At 53.7% G+C, this 25,079-nt stretch overlaps 1 protein-coding gene across 1 annotated transcript; it reads right to left on the bottom strand.

The window, feature by feature from the left end:
• Window positions 1–14,142: 14,142 nt before the first annotated feature.
• On the bottom strand, window positions 14,143–24,256 carry LOC121157043 (N-acetylneuraminic acid phosphatase). The gene is made up of 2 exons (XM_040981027.1): window positions 24,134–24,256; window positions 14,143–16,222 (listed from the first exon to the last, which is right to left on the bottom strand). The coding sequence occupies exons 1-2, from the start codon at window positions 24,221–24,223 to the stop codon at window positions 15,566–15,568; spliced, it is 747 nt and encodes a 248-aa protein (XP_040836961.1). The 5' UTR covers window positions 24,224–24,256; the 3' UTR covers window positions 14,143–15,565.
• Window positions 24,257–25,079: the final 823 nt, after the last annotated feature.

Below are 25,079 nucleotides of genomic sequence, written 5' to 3'. Positions count from 1 at the left end.
CCACTGGTACAAATAAGTGCTGGAGCTGGGTGCAGCAAGGGCAGGGACATAGCACCTGCAGGTTTATGAGGGAACTGGGGCTGGGGGCTGGCCTCCACAGGCTGTACTGCTGTGCTCACTGGTGCACATGAGCCAGACTGGGGGCAGGCCTAGAAAGATTCCTCAGGTCTCATGACTAAGCCACAACACCTTCCAGTAAGGGCAGAGTTGGGAGCTAGCCAGTCTGGCCCCAGCACTGCTGGCATGTGCTGTTGGGAATGTTGGGGGGTTGTCCCAACCAAGCTGTAGTCCCCACTGGCGCATGCAAAGCTGGGTCTGGGGATGGGCCAGGCTGGGCTGGACTACAGCACCTGCTGGTGCACATGAGAGCCGGATCTGAGGACCAACTCATTAGGGGCTCTTCAGAGTCAGCTCAATGGGTGCACTCCACCTGTTCCCCAGCCTCAGGGAATACCACATAGATGACTGGTCTGTGCTTGGAGCACCCCTGTTGCTGACTCTGTGATACACACAGAAGACAGGACAGCTGGTCCCTCAACAAAGGGCCTTGAGTGTCTCACCAAAAGACGGAAGGAGGAGCTGACTGAACACCACAGGCCAAACAGAGACGATGGCAATCCCAAAACAGACATAGACAGCTGGCAAGCAGGGCATGGTAATACTCAGAACAATCGAGAATACTCCAGCAACACCTTCAGGACCCTCTTCCCCTCACTGGCCTTGGGGGACCATCTCTGTCCCCTGATGTGATCTGGCAGCACCCCACCCCTGCTCCCCGCCCCCACAGTCACAGGAGGGTAGGCGCGGCCTTTTCCCTCACAGCTTCTCCCCTATGTAATAAACACTTAAAATAAGTAAATAAATTGAAGATTTTTTAAAAGTGTTCTTCCTGGCAACCTGTTCCTCAAGATCTACAGTGAACTAATTATTTGTAGCTGTTTAGTAAATCCCTGCGCCCTTGAAAGCTAGCTCCATGGGCAGGGCTGTTTCACCTGTGGTTTGACACCCTCTGTGGCACTGAGGGAGACCCGAGGGTGGGTGGGGCTCAGGGGAGGCCCCTCTGTGGCCCTGGGGGAGACCCTAGGGTGGGCGCGGCTCAGAGGAAGCCCCTCTGTGGCACTGAGGTGGGCGGGGCTCAGAGGAGGCAGGACTCAGAGGAGGCCCCTCTGTGGCACCGAGGTGGGTGCGGCTCAGGGGAGGCCCCTCTGTGGCACCGAGGTAGGCGCAGCTCAGAGGAGGCCCTCTGTGGCACCAAGGTGGGCACGGCTCAGAGGAGGCTGCTGGAGGCATTAGATTCTGCTTTTGAAACCTCCTTTCCAGGGCACACGTAGTCTACAGAAAGCAAAGCCCAATTCACAAATGGAATCTGAGCGACTAGCTCCGGCACGGCCCCCCACCTAGCAAGCTGCACAGGCAAGAGTCCCGTCACAGCTGGTCATCGGCACTGAAAATACAATTTTCTTTTTCAGGTCCAGGAATGCAGTCGCTCAGAGGCGAGGAAGGATGGCGGGAACCCCACGGTGCTGAGAGACAACAGGACACCCCACGCTGGGGGAGCTGGAATTTGCAGGGACTTCCACGTGACCTTGGGCAATCATTAGCCATCCTGAAACTTAGAATCGCTGGCTGTGAGACAGGCAACAGCTTGTCCTAGCCCACCAACTGCTGTGAGTGACCACCAGTACTGAGAACAAGGCCTGGCACGCAACAAATCCTTGCTCAAAATTTAAAAAGAAAACACCACGACTGGACTCCATTGCTGACAGCTTGTCGTCCAGGGCATGAGCCACAGGCCCACTGGGACCAGGGCCCTGGTACGGGGCAGGCTACCTGGGAGCGGAGAACCCATAGGCCCAATGGCACCAGGGCCCTGGTGGGCAGGTTATCTGGGAGGGGAGGACCCACAGGCCCGCTGGCACTAGGCCCCCAAAGCCTGTCCTGGCCCAGTCCCTGGCTTGCTGCACACCACAGGGGAAGCCACCTCCTTGCCTGCGACTGGCTCAAATGGCATGTGACTCCACCTGGCCTGGCCAGAGGCATTGCATGTGTGTCGATTCCCATTCTCAGAGCCAGACATGAGGCAGCATGACAACCAATGTGACACGGAAGCGTGACTTGTGTCAAATGGCTGGCTCTGGGACAAAGCAGGTCATCCTGAGGCCCTTGCACTTTTTATTGTGGCTTCTGTGTGAGTCAGACTGAGCTGGGTTCCAGCACTGGCAGCTTCAATACCCCAACCGATGCCCATTTAGGAGTGTGAAATTCGCTCCTAAGGCCTTAAAACCCTAGAGACTGGGCCCAGTGCGATAGCTTAGTGGTTAAAGTCCTTGCCTTGCACGCCTGGGATCCCATATGGTCGCTGGTTATAATCCCGGCAGCCCTGCTTCCCATCCAGCTCCCTGCCTGTGACCTGGGAAAGCAGTCGAGGATGGCCCAAAGCTTTGGGACCCTGCACCCATGTGGGAAACCCGGAAGAGGCTCCTGGCTCCTGGCTTCGGATTGGCTCAGGTGTAACTGTTGCAGCTGCTTGGGGAGTGAATCATTGGACCGAAGATCCTCCTCTCTGTCTCTCCTCCTCTCTGTATACCTGCCTTTCCAATGAAAAAAAATAAATCGGAAGCAACCGAAATGCCCATCAACAGAGGACTGGATAGGAAAGCTATGGTTCATATACTCCATGGAATACTACTCAGCTATCAAAAAAAAAAAACGAAATACAGTTCTTTGTGGCCAAATGGGCCCAATTGGAATCCATTATGCTAAGAGAAATGAACCAATCCCAAAAGATTAAATACCACATGTTTGCCTTAATCTGAGATGAAAGGTTGTGAATCTGGAAAATAATACCAATACATTGTAACACTATTGCAACCTCTGACAACAAGTATCCAATGCAATAAGACAATGCACTGTAACCTATTAAAAAAAAATCTTAAAAAAAAAAAAAACCCTAGAGACGTTGAAGAACCATTATCTTGTATCTTTAACAATAACAATAAATAATGACCTAAATGAGAAACTGCAAGTCACCAAAAGTCAACACAGCAGATGCCAAAATAAGGCAAATGGGTTCCAAGAGGATGTGTCACATTGGGAAAGATAAAATTGATACAAAGCAACAGCCAATGCTACAAAACCTGCACTGCCCAGGCCTCTGAGAGAAGGGACAGGACTTCCTTCCCAGCAGGCCTCCTATCCTCCCGTCTGTGGGAGCCACCCGGATCGACCCCCCAAGGGGGCACTCCCAGAGAGAAAACCCACAACTCACACCAAAGGACCCCTGTGCCCCTATGGAAGCCCCGGCAGCACACAAATGATGGGTGCCCTAAGGCAGGGGGCTCGAGGTTACCCCAACTGTGACAGTAGGAAAGCTTCCCATTGCAAGCCACCCCACCAACAGCTCTGGCTGGGGCCTCCTGCATGGGATGAAGCAAACTTCTGGCCCTGAGCCGGAATTCCTGATTTGTACTTAAAGCCGAGGAGTGCCAAGCCCAAACCTACAGTCCCGTCTCACACACTCACTGCTTATGGAAAAACCGAGCCATGAGACAGCAATGCAGCCCTCCCGAGGGGGGCCTCTCTCCGCCAGGGAGCCTGGCCACAGCCCTGCCCACATCTCCCAGGCTTCCAGCACACGGTCCCTATGTCTGCAAGGGTTTCCTAGAAGCCTGTGTTCAGAGGGATGCTGTCTTTGAGATTAACCATCCACTGGGACAGCCATGTTGGCCTAGCAAACTAAGGCTCCGTTCAGGGCTAGGGCATCCCATATGGGTGCTGGTTCTAGTCCCTGCTATTCCACCTCATTTGGCTCCCTGCCAATAGTCTGGGAAAGCAGTGGAGAACAGTTCCAGTGCTTGGGCCCCTGTTTCCACGTGGGAGACCCAAAGGAATTCCTGGCTCCAGGTTTCGGGTTGACCCAGTTTCAGCTGTTGCGGCCTTTTGGGAAGTGAACCAGCAGATGGAAGATCTGTCTCTTCTCTCTCTCTCTGTAACTCTGCCTTTCAAATACAAGTAAATACGAGCCAGCATCTAAGGGGGATGAGTGAGTCTAACACCTGTACACAGGAAGCAGAGCAAAGCACGGGCTAACACTAAGGGGCCACAGTACACTGCCAGCCGACTACACTCTCGCAGCTCTGGGTCTCAGCGGGCGTGAGGACAGTGGGGGTAAACTTGTCTCAAGTTCAGGTTCTCAGAGAGGCCTTGCTCATTTCTCCTTCTCAAATAAAACCCCCAAACACGTTTACCTTCTCATTCCTGTCGCCCCTGGCCCCACGAGGCCCACCCTCCCCTGCCCATGACCTGCTATGGCAGCAGGAAGCCTTTCAGATGCTCCCCCACACCCGCACCTGCCAGGCTGCCGCCCAGGTGCACACCTTGCTGTCCCCCGCGGGGAAGCCTGGCCACCACAGTCAAGGCCCCTGAGAGAGGAAGCTTCCAGCAGTCATGACCCCCGGGGCCAGCCACGGCCTCAGCCTAGCTGGACCCCCACGACATCACCAAGGCAGGGCCCAGAGACCTCCAGGGTCCCAAGGAAGGCAGCCCACCAGGCTCCCGCCAAGTGACTTGCATGCAAGCGCAGTCCGCAGCCTGCCGTTGCTCCAGCGTGCCGTTGCTGCGGGAACGCACCACGCGAGGGCACTTCTGCGGAGAGAGTTCGAGGCCAGAGGCCAACCCGTGCAGTGGAGCAAACCCCTCAGGCCACCCAGCCAAGCAGCGGACCGGCGCTGGGGACTCTGTGGCCGCCGCCTCCCCCGGGAGGGCGCCCGAGCCCGCGCTCCTGCTCACCGTGCCGGGTTGGCCCGCTCCGCGCCCGCTCCCGAGGAGGCCCGGGGACGCCCAGGCGTGCGGCGGGACGGCTCCGCGGCGCGCAGGCCACAGGCCCGGCTCACCTGGTGGAAAGCTGCGTCTCGTCTCCGACGGCGCGCCGGCCTCTTTTGTGTCTGGCCGCCCGGCTCGCCGCGCGCCTCGGCGCGCTCTCCAGGCGCCTCCCCTCGTCCCGGTGGCGTCGGCCCGGAGGGAGAGGCGGGGCCGGCCCGGGGTGGGCGGGGAGCGAGGCCGGGGCTGGCCGGCCCAGGTCCTCCCGGTCCGGCCGGGGATCCCAATGCGGACGGCCTGTAAAGCGAGGCGGGAAGGAGACAGACCAGGGAGCCTGCGGCAGGGGGAGGGTGCTAGGTGTGCGGCTGGAGCCAGCTCCGAGCGGTATGAGACCTGCCCTGCTGCGGACCGACCTGCCTTCCACCCTGATCTCTAAGGGACTGAGGCCGGGCAGGAGAGGTGCAAGCCTCGGGGAGTGACAGCTGGACGGCTTGGCTGGACGGTGGGGGATTTGGGGTTGCAGAGGCGAGCTGGACAGAGTGGGGATCTGTAGGCCTTAAGAGGAGCAGGCAGGATGCACTTTCCGATTGGAGGCGGATGATGGGTTAGACGCAGGGAGAGGAGGCCACGGTGACTCCCGAGGGACAGCGGTTCCCCCTTCCGTGAATGACCCTTCTGACAACCCCAGCTCACAAGGGTGCTACTGACATTTTACAAAGCAAGAGATGCAGCTCAGGAGGTTAAGCAACACGCCGGGATCCTGCGCTGTGGTTGGCTGGCCCCTGAGCCGAGACCCGGAGAGTCCCTGCTCCCCGACTGGGGTGGCCATGGTCATCTGCTCCTGCCAGCCCTCCATCTTGAAGCCCGCACAGTGGCCTCGCTGACCTCACAGGCTGCGCTCCCTCCCACACCTCAGGGGAACTGGCCCGGAGGAAGAGCCAGCAGCCCCTCAGGCCTGCCCTCTGCATTCCTCATCCTGTGAGCACCTCCACGGGGCTCCCCCGAGGCTGCACTTTTCTTTCTCTGCTTCCTTTCCTCTATCTTGACTGCTTCCTTCTCCGGGATCTAGATGGAGCCCTTTGTGAGTGATGGGGTCTTCTGGACCATTCCATCCTGCTCTCTGAGCCTTGGTCAGCACGCTCAGACCTGCTCACACTCTGGTTTCCCTGGCTACGAGTTTTGCCTCTACATTTTATGCAAGATTTGTTCTCAGGGGTCTGTGCTGTGTGGCACAGCCTAAAGTGGCTGCCTGCATCCCACATGGGCCATGGGTAGAGTCCCAGCTGGGCTATGTCCCTTGCAGCTCTCTGCTTAATGCATCCCAGGAAGCAGATAGTCCAGAGGCAAAGGGGCCCAATAATAACTCCTGGTTTCCATATGGTCCACTCTTAGCCACTGGACCACTGCAGTGGGTGGGTGTGAACCAGTGGGTGGAAGATGCTGACCCTGGAACTCTGCCTTTTAATTATGTAATAAATAAAATTTTGAGAAATATTTGTTTTTAACTTATTGAAGACTTTGGCAGTGGTCTGGCTGTGGTCTTTGGTTTACTTTCTCTTTTCCTGTTCTGCTGTTATTTTGTCCTTTTGAATGTCCATTTGTGAACCAGCATCCTATTTTTTAAATGTCACGGACATAAAGCACATATGGGGAATTTCGTTCCTTGAGCCAGAGTGCTTTCTTTGAGGCCTGGTCCTTTGTGTTTTTGTTTCCACTTTCCCTTCTCAGAGGGGAGGAGAGGAACTGGCAGGTTTCCCGGGGTGCTCTGCACGTTACATCTGACGTCATCTGGACGTCCCCGATGAGCTGGCACGGGGATGGTTATCTTATGCTTTTGGTGTGAGCACTGCGGCCTGGCAGTGCAGCCTCCAGTGGGGGCACCCTGCCTAGGTAATCTCCAGTGTCCTTGTTTAAGACCATGCCATCTTATTTTGCAAATACATTTGAAAAGCAAAGTAACAGAGAGAACTGCTGGCCCGCACTTGCAACACCTATTTTATATGCAGGGCTAAGCCAGGGTACCGGTAGGAGCATGGAACCTAACCCAAGCCTGTCATGCCGGGCATGGACCCCAGGACCTGAGCCATCCACCCCGGGACCTGAGCCACTGCCCACTGCCGGGCACAGCCCCCAGGACTTTAGCTGCTGCCCGCTGCCAGGCGCAGCCCCCAGGACCTGAGCCATCTGGGCATAGCCCCCAGGACCCGAGCCACTGCCTGCTGCCAAGTGCAGCCCCCAGGACCTCAGCCATCAGGGCGCAGCCCCCAGGACCCAAGCCACTGGCCACTGCCAGGCGCAGCCCCCAGGACCTCAGCCATCTGGGCACAGCCCCCAGGACCCGAGCCACTGCTCGCTGCCGGGCGTAGCCCCCAGGACCTGAGCCATCTACCCCAGGACCCGAGCCACTGCCCGTTGCCAGGCGCAGTCCCCAGGACCTGAGCCATCTACCTCAGGACCCGAGCCACTGCCCGCTGCCAGGCACAGCCCCCAGGACCTCAGCCATCTGGGTGCAGCCCCCAGGAACTGAGCCACTGCCTGCTGCCAGACATAGTCCCCAGGACCCGAGCCACTGCCCGCTGCCAGGCGCAGCCCCAGCCCCCATGACCTGAGCTGCTGCCCGCTGCCAGGCGCAGCCCCCAGGATCTGAGCCATTGCGTGCTGCCCTTGGAGTGCACATGGGGGAGCTGGACCTCAGAATGGAGCAGGGACACTGATAGGGGATGGGTGTGTGTCCAATCAGCACAGGAACCTTTGTGCCTGCTGCCGCTGTTCCTGCGGTCATTTCTGACACCCACCTATCCACACAAAGCCTGCTCATTCTGAGAGAGGAAATGTAAAAACAGCTGTTTCGGGGAGTGGTATCAAGTATCTTATCTTAAATACTTCTCTTGGACACTCAGAGTCTTGCCTTTGGTTCTCAAAGTGTATTTGATTAACTATGATTTTATCGACTTACAATTCCAAGCACAGATTTCAAGCTTGGAGTTGGGCAAAGTAGGATTAAATTGACATTCCTAATTATGAGAAGCTCGGTGTAATAACAGTGACAGACACCAAGCAATTAGCTAAGAGTCTATCATATGGCAGGTAAACGGATAAACGTGTGCGTTACAGGGGTTTCTGTGGTCCCTTGAAACCATATGCAGGCTTTACAAAACAATTTATGGGCCCAGTGGCGTGACCTAGCTGCTAAAGTCCTCACCTTGAATGCCCCAGGATCCCATATGGGTGCCGGTTCTAGTCCTGGCAGCTCCACTTCCCATCCTGCTCCCTGCTTGTGGCCTGGGAAAGCAGTCGAAGACAACCCAAAGCCTTGGGACCCTGCACCTGTATGGGAGACCCGGATGAAGTTCCTGGCTCCTGGCTTCGAATCGGCGCAGCACCAGTCGTTGTGGCCACTTGGGGAGTGAACCATCGGATGGAAGATCTTCCTCTCTATCTCTCCTCCTCTCTGTATATCTGACTTTATAATAAAAATAAATAAATCTTTTTAAAAATAGAAAACAACTTATTTATTTATACACAGTGAGTGCATCTCATGTATTTTGACTTATTTATTTTTAATTTGAGAGAGATACAGAACAGAAAGAGCTCCCCCAAGCCCTTGACCTTAGTTCATGACCTAAACGCCCACAGCGGCTGAGGCTGGCCAGCAGCCTGTCATTCCATCCAGGTCTCCATGTGGGTGTCACACAGCCAGTGATGCGAGCCACCAGCTGCTGATGTCCAGGGCCTGAGCAGCAGGAACCTGGAACTGGGAATGGAGCCAGGACTGAGACCCAGGGGCTCCGATGTGGGATGCAGGATTCCTGAGGGGTATGTGCCCTGCCAGGAGAAATGCCCACTCCCCAATAAGTACACTGTGTGTGTGACTATATTATACTCGGAGGAAAAAGCGTCATTCACTTTTTTGACTTTTCAGAAAAAATGAAGAGATGGAAGCAGCATCCTGTGTGGGTGCTGGTTCATGCCCAGCTGCTGCACTTCCAATCCAGCTCCCTGTTAACGGCTGGGAAAAGCAACGGAAGATGGTTCCTGCAGGAGGCCTTGGCTCAGCCAGCTCATTGTGGCCACCTGGGGAGTGAACAAGAAGGAAGGTCTCTTTCTCTGTTCTTCCCGTCTCTGTAACTTCTTTAAATAAATACGTACATCTTTAAAAAAAAAAATCTACCTATCAGAACTTAATAAGGCTGGCGAGGAAATACACTGAATCTAGCAGCAGTTTATTTGACAAGAAAGTGAAGCTGGTTTCTCTCACAGCCGTCATGAAGGTGAATGGGAAAGCAGAGATGCAGGGGCACGCAGGGGTGTGCCAGGACACAGCTTCTGTGCCCCCTCCGAGGAAGCACTGCGTGTCTCTTCTTCCCTCTGGCCTCGCCAGGACTCTGTCCTGCCCAGCACACAGCTCTAGCAAAGGCTGCAACACTTACTGGATGAGCTTTGCAACGAGATGCAGAAAACACCAAATCTGCAGAAGGGAACACTCATGGATACATGGGGGTGCCAGCTGAGCCCCTGGCTGGCAGTCTGCAGGAATGCCACAGGTGCCTCGGTGGCACATCTTGGACCTTCAAGGATACGCAACATCCAAGCTGATGTCACAAGCGACTGTTGTATGAATCCGTGAAGTGTGTGTGTGTGTGTGTGTGTGTGTGTGTGTGTGTGTGTGTGTGTTTCACAACAGGTGGATGAAGAGTCATTTTTCAGGGCTCACAGCTCATTTCCACCCAAGCCCAGCTATTTTTGTTCTCTTTCTCCATCTCAGATGCTTTAAGTGCTGTACTTATTGAATAACCTACAACATTTATTTTATTTTTTTTTATTTATTTATTTTTTTTTTAAAGATTTATTTTTATTATTTTTTCATTGGAAAGGCAGATATACAGAGAGGAGAGACAGAGAGGAAGATCTTCCGTCCGATGATTCACTCCCCAAGTGAGCGCAACGGGCCGATACTATGCCGATCCGAAGCCAGGAGCCTCTTCCGGGTCTCCCACGCGGGTGCAGGTTCCCAAAGCTTTGGGCCGTCCTCTGCTGCTTTCCCAGGCCACAGGCAGGGAGCTGGAAGGGAAGCGGGGCTGCCGGGATTAGAACCGGCGCCCATATGGGATCCTGGGCGGCAAGGTGAGGACCTTTAACCACTTGCGCCACCGCGCCGGGCCCTACAACATTTATTTTAAAAATTGCTTTAAAATAAAGGCATGTTTCAAGTTGCATTAAGAATATTTCCATCATGACACTCACTGCTGTCTTTTGTAAATGCACTCCAGCAGGGTCCCCTCATTATACAGACCTGCCAAATAAATGAGAATTTGCAATCAACTTTGAACTCTGCATGAGCAAGATGGCACAGGGACCTGGACACAGGCCTATTACGGGAAGTGAAGCAGCATCATTAACTTGACATGTCTGAGGGAGAAAAAGTAATTTAAAAAAAATATTTTATTTTTATTGCAAAGTCATATAGACAGAGAGGAAGATCTGCTGTCCGATGATTCACTCCCCAAGTGATCGCAATGACCGGTGCTGCGCTGATCCAAAGCCAGGAGCCAGGAGCTTCACCCGGGTCTCCCACACAGGTGCAGGGTCCCAAGGCTTTGGGTTGTCTGCGACTGCTTTCCCAGGCCACAAGCAGGGAGCTGGACGGAAGTGGAGCTGCCGGGGTTAGAACTGGCGCCCATATGGGATCCCAGCATGTGTGAGGCAACGACTTTAGCTGCTAGGCCACCACGCCAGGCCCAAAAAAGTAAAATTCTAATACATACCAACTAGTTGATGAATTGTTATTTCTTGGGAAGAGTGTAATTTGCAATAACTTTCACAGCACGTCAGTCACTTCTTCAATCCATGAAGTGCGCGTCGAGTGTCTGATAAGAACATCTTGAGTGCAGGCAACAGCAGTGAAGTCATGTTTCTGCTGTCATGGAGACGAGCACCGAGCACAGGGTCCCCAGGAACTCGGCAAGAGCGGGGCCTTTGGGGAGAGCTGCCCTGGCTGTGCTTACATCAGCCTGCTGGCTCTCCCGTCTTAGGCTGGGGTCCCTGTTCCTTTCCTGCGTTCCCTGTAAGTGTGAGAGATGGCCCAGAGCTTGCAGAACTCGGGTTTGCACGGCGCTGAGAGCGCCAAGCACACAGGATGAAGATGCACTCCCCACAGTAACGGACTGTGGATGCCTGGAGGGAAAACAAGGTTCTGAGGGGCACAGGGCAGGCACAGGGCAGGCACAGGGCAGGCACAGGGCAGGCACAGGCAGCGTGGGGGAAATGGAATTCAAAGGTCAGTTTATTTTGGTGTTAATAAAAAGGTTGAAATCCATGCAGCTTTTCCTAATACTTTTTAAAAAAAAGATTTAATTATCTTTATTGGAAAGTCAGATATATAAGGAGAGTCAGAGAGGAAGATCTTCCATGCACTGGTTCACTCCCCAAGCGGCTGCAATCACTGGAGCTGTGCCAATCTGAAGTCAGGAGCCAGGAGCTTCTTCCTGGTCTCCCACACAAGTGCAGAGTCCCAAACCTTTGGGCCGTTATCTGCTGTTTTCCCAGGCCACAAGCAGGGAGCTGGATGGGAAATGGAGCAACCAGGACACAAACTGGTGCCCATATGGGATCCTGGTGCATGCAAGGCAAAGACTAGCTGTTAGGCTACCAGGCCAGGCCCACTTAAAAAAAATTTATTGGAAAGTCAGATTTAGAGACTGAGAGATAGAAAAAGATCTTCCATCCACTGGTTCACTCCCCAAGTAGCTGCAATCCCTGGAGCTGTGCCAATCCAAAGCCAGGAGCCAGGAGCTTCTTCCTGGTCTCCCACACAAGTGCAGAGTCCCAAGGCTTCGGGCTGTCCTTTGACTGCTTTCCCAGACCACAAGTAGGAAATGAAAGGGAAGTGGAGCAGCTGGGATATGAACCAATGCCCATATAGAATCCCAGCGCATGCAAGATGAGGACTTTAGCCACTAGGCTACTGTGCCGGGCCCCCTAAGACTCATTTCCTATGGACTCTATGAAGGTTCTTCATATGAATTGCTCTGGAAGACTCAAAATTCCAAATAAAAATGATCCCCACATAGGCACTATCAATGATACTTTCAGACACTCTGAGCATCAAAGTCTCACAGTGAACCCAGCAGTGACAGAAAAAAGGTAATAAAAGCAACAGTTGAGACGCAGAGCAGGGACCGCAAGCTGCGAGGCATCGGGAGGCAGGGCAGGGCCTGGGCCCCACAGCTGTGCTGCCCTCCCGAGACGAAAGCAGCACCCTTCTCGGGGGCATCCGTAAGGGTTTGGTGCTTGGCAGAGAAGAGTACCAAGGTGTCTCTAACACAGACTGGCTTACACACAAGCATTGCTGCTCCTCAGGAACGCTGCCTGCTAAAGCTGTGATATACACACGATCTCGCTGAATTCCAGGACGCCTAAGTCACACACGTAGCATGCAGACACACACAGGGGCCAGCCAACAGCAGGGCCCTTGTGCAGCCTGTGGGTCCCTGCGAGACACGAGCCGACTTTCTGCCACTTACCCCTTGATCCGACTCCTGCAGGTGCTGCAGGTGTGCCGGTTCAGACAGAAGCATATTCCTTCATTACATAAAAACGAATGAAAAATATTCCTGCATCATATGGAGAGCATGGTAGGCTTGTATAAACCATCTAATACACATGTATTAACATTCTATAAATAAACGTTTAAGGGGTTATGCTGGAAAGCGTTTCTTTTCACGGGCTGTGAAGTCTGAAGGTAGTGAAGCAAGCCCTCCTGTGAGCCTAACGTGCTCTCCTCCAGCAACGAGCTCACTGGCTCTGGGTCACCTGTGGATGCCTATGTGGAACCCCAGCACACCCACTGCCACCAGCCTTCCACGCAGTGTCCCCTTTGCCTAAGGTCCCGGAAACCTAGAACCCCAGCACACCCATCGCCACTAGCCTTCCTTGCTGTGTCACCTGTGCCCGCCTGTGGTCTTAGACACCAAGAACCCCAACACACCCATCCGCACAGGCCTTCCAAGTAGCGTCCCCCATGCCTGAGGTCCCGGACACCTAGAACCCCAGCACACCCATCCCTACAGGCCTTCCACGCAGCGTCCCCATGCCTGAGATCCCGGTCACTTAGAACCTCAAAACACCCATCCCCACCAGCCTTCCTTGCAGCATCCCCCGTGCCCGCCTGAGGTCCCGGACACCTAGAACCCCAGCACACCCATCGCCACCAGCCTTCCTCGTAGCGTCCCCCGTGCCTGAGGTTCCAGACACCAAGAGCTGCTGGCCCTGCACCAGCCACTGTGAGGGAATTAGGAAAAAACACAAATGACGAAACAGTGCTGTTACAGAACTCTTTAATTTTAAGGGATATTTTTCTAAAGCAAAAATAAAAAAATCATAGGTCTATCTCAGTAATTTAAAATATCTTCTGTAACATTCCACTCAGAAGGTAGAAGACCACAAAGCTCTTCCTGCAGGTAGGTGCGCATGGGATGTTAGACTGCGTTGCTGTACCATACAGAATGCAAACTGTGAAGACGGGGAAAGTCAGATGCTCCCTAGACTCCCCGCCATCACTGTTGCAGAGACCCCTCAGTGAACACCTGGGAGCTCTGCTGTGGAGACTGGCCCCATGATGCTGACAGCGTAACAAACCCGCTGCCGCCTGTATCTACCCTGGAGCTAAAGGACAAGCCCTCAGCATCACGTATCACTCCACCAGACAAGGCATGTCCATCACTCTTTGCCCAATCCTGAACAATTTCGAAATTGTTGAGATAGAATCAAAGTCATGTGGCCAGCAGAGCTGAAGCTACAGACACACCCTGTCCACAGATGTCCAGCCTCACAGCAACAGCCCTCTGGGACATGTACAGACACAACCAGATTTGCAAAAATCACGAAATAAACACAAGAGGAAATCTGTATCAAGAAGAGAATTAGGGACTGGTGCTGTGCTGCAGTGGGTTAAGCCACTGCCGGCAGCGCTGACATCCCCTGTGGGCACATGTTTGAGTCCTGGCTGCTCTACTTCCGATCCAGCTCCCTGTTTATGGCCTGAGAAACCAGCATAGGTGTACCAAGTGCTTAGGCCTCTGTACCCAAATGGAGACCGGGAAGGAGCTCCTGGCTCTTGGTGTCAGAGTCCAGCAGCAGCAGATGGAAGAGCTCTCCGTCTTTCCTTCTCTCCTTGTAACTCTGCCCTTCAAATTAAAAAAAAAAAAATATATATATATATATATATATATATATATAAGAGTATTCTATTCTTGGAGGTAGCCAGAAAATTGTCTAAGTAAGTTCAAGGTGAGTATACTCTTAGAGCTATAGTTCAACGTGTCCCAACACTTTCTTGTCTTTTTAAATCCATCAAAACAAAACAGCCAATCTAACTCATGTTTCCTACATAAATAACCACTTTGTTCCAAGTCTGGGGAGTGCAGTCAGGGGATCCTATCAACAAATAGCCTGGGCCACATTTGCAGAGTCTCTACTTTTTAAAAGACTTATTTTTATCTGAAAGGCAGCGTTACAGAGAGAGATCTTCACCTGGCTGGTTCACTCCCACACGGCCGCAACAGCTGCAGGTGGGCCAATCCGAAGCCAGCAGCCAGGAGCCTCTTCTGGGTCTCCCATGGTGGATGCACAGCCCCAGTGACTTGAACCAAGGAACTGGGCCGGATGCAGAGCAGCCGAACATGAACTGGGGGCCAAATGAGACGCCAGCACCACAGGCTGAGGCTTCGCCTACTACGCCATGGTGCCAGCTCCCAGAGCTTCTAAATAAGCTGCAGGCGAACCCTGGATTGGCTGTAGACATTTGTGAAGTGACATACTCAAGAAAGAGTTAAGGCAGAAGAGGACTCTCAGGAGTCACTTCAGTATTAGAATGGCACTCTGGAAACAGCTCCCAGCAAAGCCGCATCTTCTGATGGCGTCAGGATGGGCTATGGAAGACATGGAGCTGCCTGGTGAGGCTGTGGGGGGCCTCGCTCCTCTTTCCGATCTGCGTAGGACACACGATGTCCGGTACCATGGCTGAGCAGCTCAGTCTCCTAAACCCCACTGTGCGCCTGCGGAGAGACGTAAACGAACGTATTGCCATAAACGGAAGCTGTGAGCTCCCGCCAGGAGCTGTGAGTTTGTGGAGCAGCAGAACCAGAAGGTGGTTGAGACACTTTTCCCTTGGGGAATGTATCGGTCATGTACACAGCGTGCAAACACTGGCCCCAGCCCCGTGAGAGGTCACACAGAGACGAGGGCCACGACAGGAAACAAGTAGGCAAACACGTGACTTACATAAGACGCGAAATATGCCAGACAATTTCACCATAAATCGCCCAGATGATTTCATACTTATCTTGTATTAGCTTGATCCAATTGTTCTTCTGCTTCTCTCCTTACATGTGATCTATCCTAAATGGTAATTTTAAGCCATAAAAATCTATACCTATGCATTCATATGCAAGTTACTCCGCTCAGCGTCAGAGTCAAGATACTAAAAGATTAATAAATTAATTTTCAAAACAAAATCTTAACTCACAGACTCACAAATCATGTATTTCCTCAAGTTTCCTGAGCTATTCTACCAAAAGCATCTTTCCTTAACGCAGATGCACGCCGGCGGCCGGCTGGCTGTCCGAGGCCACTCGGCAGTGGCCTACACTGCAGAGCAGCCCATCCTAGCACTGCACCCCAGGAGCCAGGGCGCCCTGGCACGTGTTGCATGGAGCCCAGGGCCCCCCATTGTGGCCCCGGCCGTGCTTCAGGCTGACCTGCTGCCTTTACAGTCTATGCTGGGTAGGAGAGCGGGCAGCTCCAGCACGGAGGAAACCACGTAATGGGGCACGGGCGCCGACTTGAGCGGCACGCTGCCGCTCCTGTTGACCCACACGGTTGCTTTCAGTCCCGCGTTGAGGCCTCCTTGTATGTCCGTTTCTAACGTGTCGCCGACCATCACACAGTCTGCAGGCTGCACTCCCAGCAGGTCGCAGCAGTGGTAGAATATGGAGGGCGCCGGCTTCTCCTCCCGGTGCTCCCCGCCGATCACGATGGCATCGAAGTAGGAAGCACAGGCGCATGCCTCGATCTTCTCCCTCTGCGTCTGCCGGTCCCCGTTGGTCAGCAAGAGCAGGCGCACTTCCTTCCGGAGTTCAGTGAGCATGGCCTTGACGTCCTCTGCCAGCGTCATGTGCTGCAAACGGGCCGACTTCCACAGGAAGTAACACTCCTCGGCCAGCTTCCTGTTGCCGGTCCCCCCTCTGGTCTCGCGGATGGCTTCCTCCCAGTGGGAGGTCCTCAGCTCCGTGATGCACGTGTTGTAAGGGTGAAAACACTCCTTGCTGAGCTTCACTTGAACTTTATCACAGATGACTTCAGCCTCTTCTTCATAATGGTATTTTGATTGCAAGAGTTTTATCACCTACATGAGGGGGAAAAAAATCCATTAAGACTTCATGCCTTTTGTGGCTATGCTGAGAAGCTGCGTTCTGCCTGCTGCCTGAGGGATTCCACTTCCTATTTTTTTTTTCTTTTTAAAGAAAACAAAAACAAAAAACTCTTCTGTCTTACAGTAGGTCAGTCTCCATGCCCCGTCTGCTGGGGACTGGTTATATTCTGAAAGACACCAAAATGAAGGTTTCCCATTCTCCAGACAACTCCTTCATATATATTTTTAAAATCAGTTCCTCTTTTAAGCAGATTCTTTAGTCGGTAACCACCCTTCATTTGGTAGTCCACCACCTTTAATTCATATATGAAAACAGAACTTGGGGGGGCCTGGCCCAGTAGCCTAGTGGCTAAAGTCCTCACCTTGTACATGCTGGGATGCCATATGGGCGCCGGTTCTAATCCCGGCAGCCCACTTCCCATCCAGCTCCCTGCTTGTGGCCTGGGAAAGCAGTCGAGGACGGCCCAAAGCTTTGGGAGCCTGCACCGGCGTGGGAGACCTAGAAGAACTCCTGGCCACTTGGGGAATGAACCATCGGATGGAAGATCTTCCTTTCGGTTTCTCCTTCTCTCCGTATATCTGACTTTCCAATAAAAAAAAAGAAATCTTAAAAAGAAAAAAAAAAAGAAAGGAAAATAGAACTTATACTTTCATTTAGTGAAACATCTTAAACTTCTGACATTCTCCCAGGAAAACTAATGCTACTTCATCTAACCTTTATCACTAAATCCATTTCACATTTTTTAAAACTAAGGATTTATTTTATTTTTTTAATTGGAAAGTCAGATTTACAGAGAGAAGGAGTGACAGAGAGAAAAATCTTCCATCCGCTGGTTCACTGGAGCCGAACTGATCTGAAGCGGGGAGCCAGGAGCCTCCTCCAGGTCTCCCACATGGGTGCAGGGTCCCAAGGCTTTGGGCCATCCTTGACTGCTTTCCCAGGCCACAGGCAGGAATTTGGAAGGGAAGTAGAGCAGCCAGGATATGAACCAGTGCCCATATGGGATCCTGGTGCATGCAAGGCAAGGACTTTAACCATCAGGCTACTGCATCAGACCCTCCGCTTCACATCTGCCAAGTCTAAATAACCATCACATAGAAGGGTACCCAATCCTATACTCAAAAAAAAAAAAAAAAAAAAAAAGAGAGAGCTACAGTTTCAGTTCTGATGACTCAGTGCTGCCTCAATCCCATTTTCCAGATAGAAACTTCCAGTGTTTCAAGCCATCTGCTCTCCTGTGCCGGGTGAAACCTGCTGTGCTCCTGTGTTCCCATATGAATTAATCTTACGTGCTAGATTACTGATCTACTAACATTTAGTAAAAAGTCCAGCGTGGCCAAGGACTGTACCAAATGCACACAACATCATTTCCAATTCTTCTTCACAGCTCCACAATGGAATTCACTTTTCGACATGAGTCAGCCTGATCTGAGATCTGAATCCGTTTTTGCCTACTTGCACGGCCAACACTTTCAAAGTCTTTACACTGCACGGTGGGCAGCGGACAGAGACACCTGTCCTGGGGAACTTCACTAGTGGGAAGAGGCAGGGACACCATGGAGACAAGCAGAGGAGGTAAGCACCCCGACAATTCTGGGGTCACCGTGGACACAAGCGGAGGAGGTAAGCGCCCTCACAGTTCGGGGGACAAGAATTACAGATACAAAATGGCAGTTAACCTGGAGGGCAGCTGGGTAAGGTCTGGTACGGCAACCACACTGAAACCATGCAGTTACCAAGTTGATGAATGGGGAGGAGGAGGACAAGATTAAAAACAGCACGGACAAAGGCCAAGAACTCGAAATGTTGTGACCTGGAGAAGACAGGACGTCAAGCTGAGCCAACATGGAAGGCATGTGGGTGAAGAGATGAGCTGGAGCGGCCACTGGAAGGAAGTGTGAAAACGGCCTGACCTCTGAACCTGCGTGCACAGCTGCCCAAAGCTCCCTGGTGCCCACAGCCCCACACAGGCAGGTCCTGAACCCTGCGTGCCTGCGGGCGTCAGGAGCACCGACACGCACAGTCTGGGGCCAATGTGCTGCCCTGGGAGCAGCCATCCACACGGGGCAGAGGTGGCAGGAACAGGCCACAGCTCCGCTGCGACAGGTTCTGCAGTCTCCCAGAGCTCCTCGGCTGCTTACCCCAGCTCACCAATCACCCTGCTGGCCTCTGTCCTGCCTCCCCACACCTCTACCGTGCTTCCCAGGGCTCCCCTCCCACGGGCAGAGCCTGCGTGTGCCTCCAAGGGGAGCCCAGGCACTCTGTAGATGTGTGCAGTCAATGTGCCCGGTCGCCCACGAGTGGGCCGGGCTGGGCATCTGGCCAGGCAGTCAGCACACTGGTCAGGCTGTTCGCTTCCTGGACGGTGGGGCTTGGGTTTGAGTCCTGGCTGCGCTTCCAGGTCCACTCTCCTGCTAACGTGTCCTTGGGAGGTAGTGGGTTCCTGGCTTCCTGGGGAAGTGTTTGGAGACTGGGACTGACTGATCCTGGCTCCTGGCTTTGGTCTGGCCTGGGCCTCGGGGCGCAACCCATTGCACGCAAGCTCTGTCTCTCTGTATGTTTCTACCTCTGAAATAATCAACTGAAAAAAATCCCAATTGTCATCTGTTGCTGCAAAGTGGTCAAACAAGTGAAACTGTGTTGAGCTAAACTACACCGGGATGAAATAAATGCTACACCACTCGGACCAGAAACCCCACTCACTCACTCAAAGGGGAAAGTCATTTCTCCATCAGAGTGGAAGAATCAAAAGAAAGTGATTTTTACAAAGGAAAAGGGATTTTTTCACACTCTATGTGCTAATTAACATATAAAATAATTAAGAAAAGTAAGAGTGCAAAACAAGTACCAATTGCAAGAATTTTTCTTTTTCTTTTAAAGATCAATTTGTTTTACTTGAAAGAGTTACAGAGCGAGAGGGAGTGGGAAAAGGAGAGGGAGGAAGGGAAGTGAAGGAGGGAGAGAGCCTCCCCCGCAGCTTCACTCTCCCGTGGCCGTGACAGTGAGGTCTTGGTCCTGCCCAAACCAGAAGCCTGAAAGACCTCCCACGTGTCCCACATGGCTGCAATGGCCCAAGCACCTGGACCACGTTCTGGTGCTTTCTCAGGCGCATTAGCAGGGAGCCGGTGCAGAACGGGAGCAGCTGGGATGAGAACTGGTACCGAGATGGACTGCCAGTGCTGCGGGCTGAATCAGCCCCGTGCAGGCCCTCAGTTCAGAATTTGGAGGGAAGGCAAAATACTGGCAAATTTTGTTTTATCAAGTTAAGTCTTAATCAACGAACCAAGAAATTTCAGCTCCCAGGTGATGTCACCATCTTCTGTGGCGACATCCCCAGAATTACTCTTTGCTGTGACTGAGGGGCACTCGGGGCCGACAGACATGCTGCTACATAAGAAAAGTTAAACTCCAGTGCACTGGAGACTATCAGGGCCTGCTCACAGAAAAACACTCCCACACTCCAGTGTGCTAGAGACCACCAGGACCTGCTCACAGAAAAACACTCCCAAACTCCAGTGTGCTGGAGACCACCAGGACCTGCTCACAGAACACTCCTACACTGCAGTGTGCTGGAGACCACCAGGATGCATATCCTAATCTAAGCGGCCATCCTAACCACGATGCCAGACGCCCACGCCACTCAAAGCCAAAACCAAACCAAACAAACCCTAACCCAAAGCCCAATGTCTGTCCTAAATAACCATGGAGGCTGGTTTGGAAACCATGTGATACTGAACAGCACTTTCAGAAAAGCATTTCCCAAATAGCAGTACATATAAAGGAGCTGAATTCCAAATATAACTTATTTAAAATCCTAAGCTCTGCCCCAGTGAGATGGCTCAACTGGCTGATCCTCACCTTGCAAGCACCAAGTTCTCATACGGGTGCCAGTTTGTGTCCTGGCTGCTCCACTTTCCATCCAGCTCCCTGCTTATGGCCTGGGGAAGCAGTCGAAGATGGCCCAAAGCCTTAGGACCCTTAGGTCTCCCATGTGGGAGACCCAAAAATAGCTCCTGGCTCCTGGCTTTGAATGGGCTCAACTCCAGCCGCTCTACAGTGGAGAGCAAACCAGCAGATGGAAGCTCTGTCGCTCCTCTGTTAAGCTGTCTTTCCAACAAAAATGAATAAACCTTAAACACACACACACACACACACACACACACACACGCTGACAGTATGAACATTGGCTCAAAGGTAAAGACGCCATTTGGGATACACACATCTCACAGTGGAGTGCCTGATGTGAGTTCCGTCTCCACCTGTAACCGCTTCCTGCCGATGTGCATCATGGGAAGCAGCAGGTGTCAGCACAGCTTGGGAGAGTTACACTGGGCTCTGGGTTCCCTGGCCTGATGACCTTGGCTGCTGTGGGCAGCTGGGAAGTGAACCAGCAGATGGAAGATTGCTGGCTTTCTGGTAAAAGTGAAAAATGGATTAAATAAAATAAACCAACATGTTAACACAGTATGACTGCCTGCAAAAATCCTAGAAATTCAAGCAGATATACAGAGAGAAAAATATCCCATCTGCTGGTTCACTTCCCAAGTGGCTGCAATGGCTGGATCTAAGCCAATCAGATGCCAGGAGTCCAAGAGTGCAGCGTGCCAAGGTTTAGGGCCATCCTTGACTGCTTTCCCAGACCACCAGCAGGGAGCTGGATGGGAAGCGGAGTAGCTGGGATATGAACTAGTGCCTATATGGGATCCCGGCGCTTACAAGGTGAGGATTTGGCCACTAGGCTATCACACTGGGCCCTGACATTACTTTTAAATAAGTCATTTTAAAGAAGATTTATTATTTGAAAGGTAGAGAGAGGGGTCAACATCTTCCATCCACTGGTTAAAGCATTCAAATGGCTGCAACCCCCAGGGTTGGGCCATGCAGTAGCCAGAAGCCAGGAACCCTACGCTGTGTTCCACAAGGGCAAGAGGGGCCCAAGCACTTGAGCACTGCTGTCTTCCCAGGCACACTGATGGAAAGCTGGATCAGACATGTTAACAGCCTGGACTTAAAAGACATACAGATACAGGATGCAGGCACCACAAGTGGTGGCTTAGCCCACTGTGCCACAGTGGTCCTTAATAAGTCAATATTTAGGACTGGCAGTTGTATCCTTATCTGGTAAGGTATTCCTTGTAGAGCTAAAAGCAGAATTCAATTCTGCTCACTCTGTATGTTATTAATAAAGACGGTATTAGAACCGAGTTTTGAGGTCAGATTTTTTATTTACCTATCCCACATTCTTTCCACATTTACTATGTATCACACCCCCCCCAACACACACACACACACACACACACACACACACACACACACACACACACACATTTCCTCTCCCAAAGCTCAAAACTTGGCTGAATGGTTCTATGTTACCAAAATCTATGGCAATGGCCTTTTAGCAAGTTAGAAAGCAGATATGTGGGGCCAGAGCAATGGCTAAGTCCTCAAGTGCTGCGATCCAAGCCGATTCATGTCCCGGCAGCTCCACTCCCCATCCAGCTCCCGGCCTGGGGCCTGGGGGAAGGCAGGTGAGGACGGCCCAAAGCCTTGGAACGCTGCACCCACGTGGGAGACCCCGAAGAGGCTCCGGCCTCAGATGGGCTCAACTTTGGCCATTGCAGCCATTGGGGGAGCAAACCAGCAGATGGAGGATCTTTCTATTGCTCCTTCTCTCTATAAAATCTGATCTGCCTTCCCGATAAAAATAGGAAGTAAGTCTTAAAAAGCAGAAAGCAGCAAGGAAGGTAGGTGGACACTAGTGCCAACTGAGAGTGTAAAGAGAAAACAGAAGCGCACTCTCCCAGCAGCAATCTCACTGTGGAGCGTGCGGAGGGGGACCCGGCAAGTCTGGAGACAAGACCACAGCAGCAGCTCCAACTAGAGACCAACCAGAGGTAACAAAAACGGGGGGGGGGGGGGGGGCTGTGCTCTGGGAGAGGCTGGGGACAAGGCGGGTGCTCCCTGAGTGAACCTTTCCATGGTGGCAAACCCCTCCAACAGGCCTTAAGGACTAACAACCGTGCTCAAATTTTACGATGAAGGGTTGTGGCTTCGAGTGTCACATCACTTGTGTCAAATAACAAGGTGCTTTCATGCTAGATGTTAGGGGAGCTGGGTTTCAGGTCTAGATGCCTGAATTAAAAAAAAAAAAATGATGCATTTATTTTGAAAACTGGAGTGACCGAGAGAGGGAGAGACAGGGAGAGACGTGTCACCTGCTGGCTCATTCCCTGGTTGGTCACAGTGTCCGATACTGGGCCAGGCTAAAGCCTCCCATGTGGGTGGCAGAGGTGCAAACAAGCCAGTCTCTCCTGATGCTCCCAGGCCCCAACAGGCAACTGCACAGGAACCGGAGCAGGTGGGCATGGACTGGCATCCACCTGTGGTGCTGTACACCAGCCATGGATGTGACTGTGAAGTCTGAACTCGGTGGGCCAGCGCTGTGGCACGCTGAGTTAAACCACTGCAAACCTGCATCCCATGTGTGCAGGTTCCAGGCCCGGCTGATGTACCTGGGAAAGTGGCAGAAGATGCTCCAAGTGTTTGGGTGCACCGCCTATATGGGAGACCCAAATGAAGCCCCCCGCTTCAGCCCAGCCCAGTGCTGCCCACTGTGGTCATCTAGGGAGTGAACCAACAGGTGGAAAATTCTCTGTCTCCCTTACCTATAATTCTGTCTTTGGACTAATTACAGCTTGGAGAAACACGAGCTTTTGGCCTACGCCTAAGACTGAGCCAAGGTTTTAATTGCAATACAGCGGGGTTAGCTTTCTCATCCTCAAAAAAATCACTCAATCCTCTAACTTTGTAAAATCAACCATCTCCTCTTTGTTATAATCTGCTAGTCAGTTAGCTATCTTTAACCCCATTCATAAAGTAAAGACAGCCGTTCAGCACAGCGCGTGCCTGAGGCTGAGGTCAAGCTGAGAACACACGCCAGCAGAATGAAAATGTCCACCGGTTCCAGTGCTTTGGGGGAACCCAACGACCTGGCAAGTCTGTCTTTCCAGAGAACACGCAGCAACCCTGTGACAGATTCACGGATAGAGGAGGGGGAGACACGGAGCTAAGGGACTCATGCTGGAAAGCATGGCTGTCGACCTCCCCTGCAGGAAGAGTCCAAGCAGGTGTTCTCTGAAAGATGAAGTACACGAAAGGTGTAGTATAGGGGTGCCTGGGTGGGCTCCCAGACGGGTGGCGGCTCAGGTGGCTGTGGAAGACCTGCACGGAGTTCCCAGCTCTCGGCCCTGGTCTGGCACAGTCCCAGCTATTCCAGGCATCGCATGAACCAGTGAACGGGAGATTTCTGTCTTTCTCTCTCTCCAGTAAGTAATAAAGTATGGGTAATAAAGACATTAACAGGCATCAGGAAACAAAACACGACGCAAAGGCTCAAGGTCCAGCGAAACATGGAGGATGCTGAGTTGAAAGTTCTTCCCACTCTGCTCACCTACCAAGCTGCAGGCAGAAAGAGCAAAGTGGGGTGGGTCAGGGCTGGACGAGCAGGAGGGAGGTCCTCAAGTGCCGGGCCCGGGCAAAGTCCTGCAGAGAGCGCTCCAGGGTCGGGGCCGTGCAGGCTGTCTCTCGGGGGGACCCTGCCAGCATGGCACCTGGCCGCACGCTTCCGGGTCCCGGGCACCTGCACCGAGACGCTCACCCGGCCCTGACTGCCATGCTGAGCCCGGCCGGAGCGCACAGGCCGGGGGCAGGGAGCACGCGAGGCCCCCGGGGAGGCCCGTGCGGAGGAGCCCACAGGCCGGGGGCAGGGAGCACTCGAGGCCCCCGGGGAGGCCCGTGCGGAGGAGGGCACAGGCCGGGGGCAGGGAGCACGCGAGGCCCCGGGGAGGCCAGTGCGGAGGAGCCCACAGGCCGGGGGACATTACCTCCAGCATGCCCAGCCTGCTTGCCCCGGCCGTGTCGATGAGCGTGTTGTCCAGGTCGAAGAAGACCGCGCGCACACGACTCAGCCCCATCGCGCCCGCAGCCGGACACCAGCGACGCGCCCCGCGCCTGCGCGCAGCGGCGGCCGGCCGGCCCAGCAGGGCGGAGTCGGAGGTCACCTGGCCCTCGCGCCGCTTCCCTGGACGCTGGTCCCGCGAGATGTCCCTGCCGAGCCTGGGAGCCGCGAGATGTCGCGAGACGCCGAGGGCTGGCCGGGCAGAACGCGCGGGCGGCGGGCGGATGTCCTGTCTGCGCCCGGTGCTGGCTGTACCCGCCCGAGTCGGGCTCCTGCTGTCCGGGTCGGGGCCGAGCCGGGAATCCTGCTGCCCAGGGTCGGGGCTGAGCCGGGAATCCTGCTGCCCGGGGTCGGGGCGAGCCAGGAATCCTGCTGCCCGGGGTCGGGGCCCAGCCGGGAATCCTGCTGCCCGGGGTCGGGGCTGAGCCGGGCTCCTGCTGCTTAGGGTCGGGGCCCAGCCGGGAATCCTGCTGCTTAGGGTCGGGGCTGAGCCGGGCTCCTGCTGCCCGGGGTCGGGGCCGAGCCGGGAATCCTGCTGCCCAGGGTCGGGGCCGAGCCGGGAATCCTGCTGCCCAGGGTCGGGGCTGAGCCGGGGCTCCTGCTGCTTAGGGTCGGGGCTGAGCTGGGCTCCTGCTGCCCAGGGTCGGGGCCGAGCCAGATTTCTCTGGCAGGGTCTCTCCTTGCTTGGCGTGCTTCCCCTTCCCCTGTCCGGCCCTTCCCCATCCTCCTTTCTTGCTCCCTTTTGCCTTGCAGCCACTTCTGCCACCATGGCAGGAGCCACCCTCCCCCCCCCTTTCCATCTTTTCCCTTCCTCTGCCTCCACACTCGTTCCTAGTCCCTACCCTGCTGTAATCTCCTTAGGTGCCTTGCTG

Source organism: Ochotona curzoniae, unplaced genomic scaffold (assembly GCF_017591425.1).
Source record: "Ochotona curzoniae isolate NIBS_2020 unplaced genomic scaffold, NIBS_Ocur_1.0 contig_3520, whole genome shotgun sequence".
Taxonomy (NCBI): Eukaryota; Metazoa; Chordata; class Mammalia; order Lagomorpha; family Ochotonidae; genus Ochotona; species Ochotona curzoniae.
The sequence above is the reverse complement of the archived record's forward strand: the minus strand, read 5'-3'. Positions and strand labels throughout refer to the sequence as shown.

Bases quoted from the DNA above. Each gene is read 5' to 3' on its own strand.
- LOC121157043 (XM_040981027.1), bottom strand. From the start codon at position 24,223: ATGGGGCTGAGTCGTGTGCGCGCGGTCTTCTTCGACCTGGACAACACG. The intron at 16,223-24,133 runs GTAATGTCCCCC...CCCCTCATGTAG, and splicing joins GCAGGCTGGGCATGCTGGAG to GTGATAAAACTCTTGCAATC.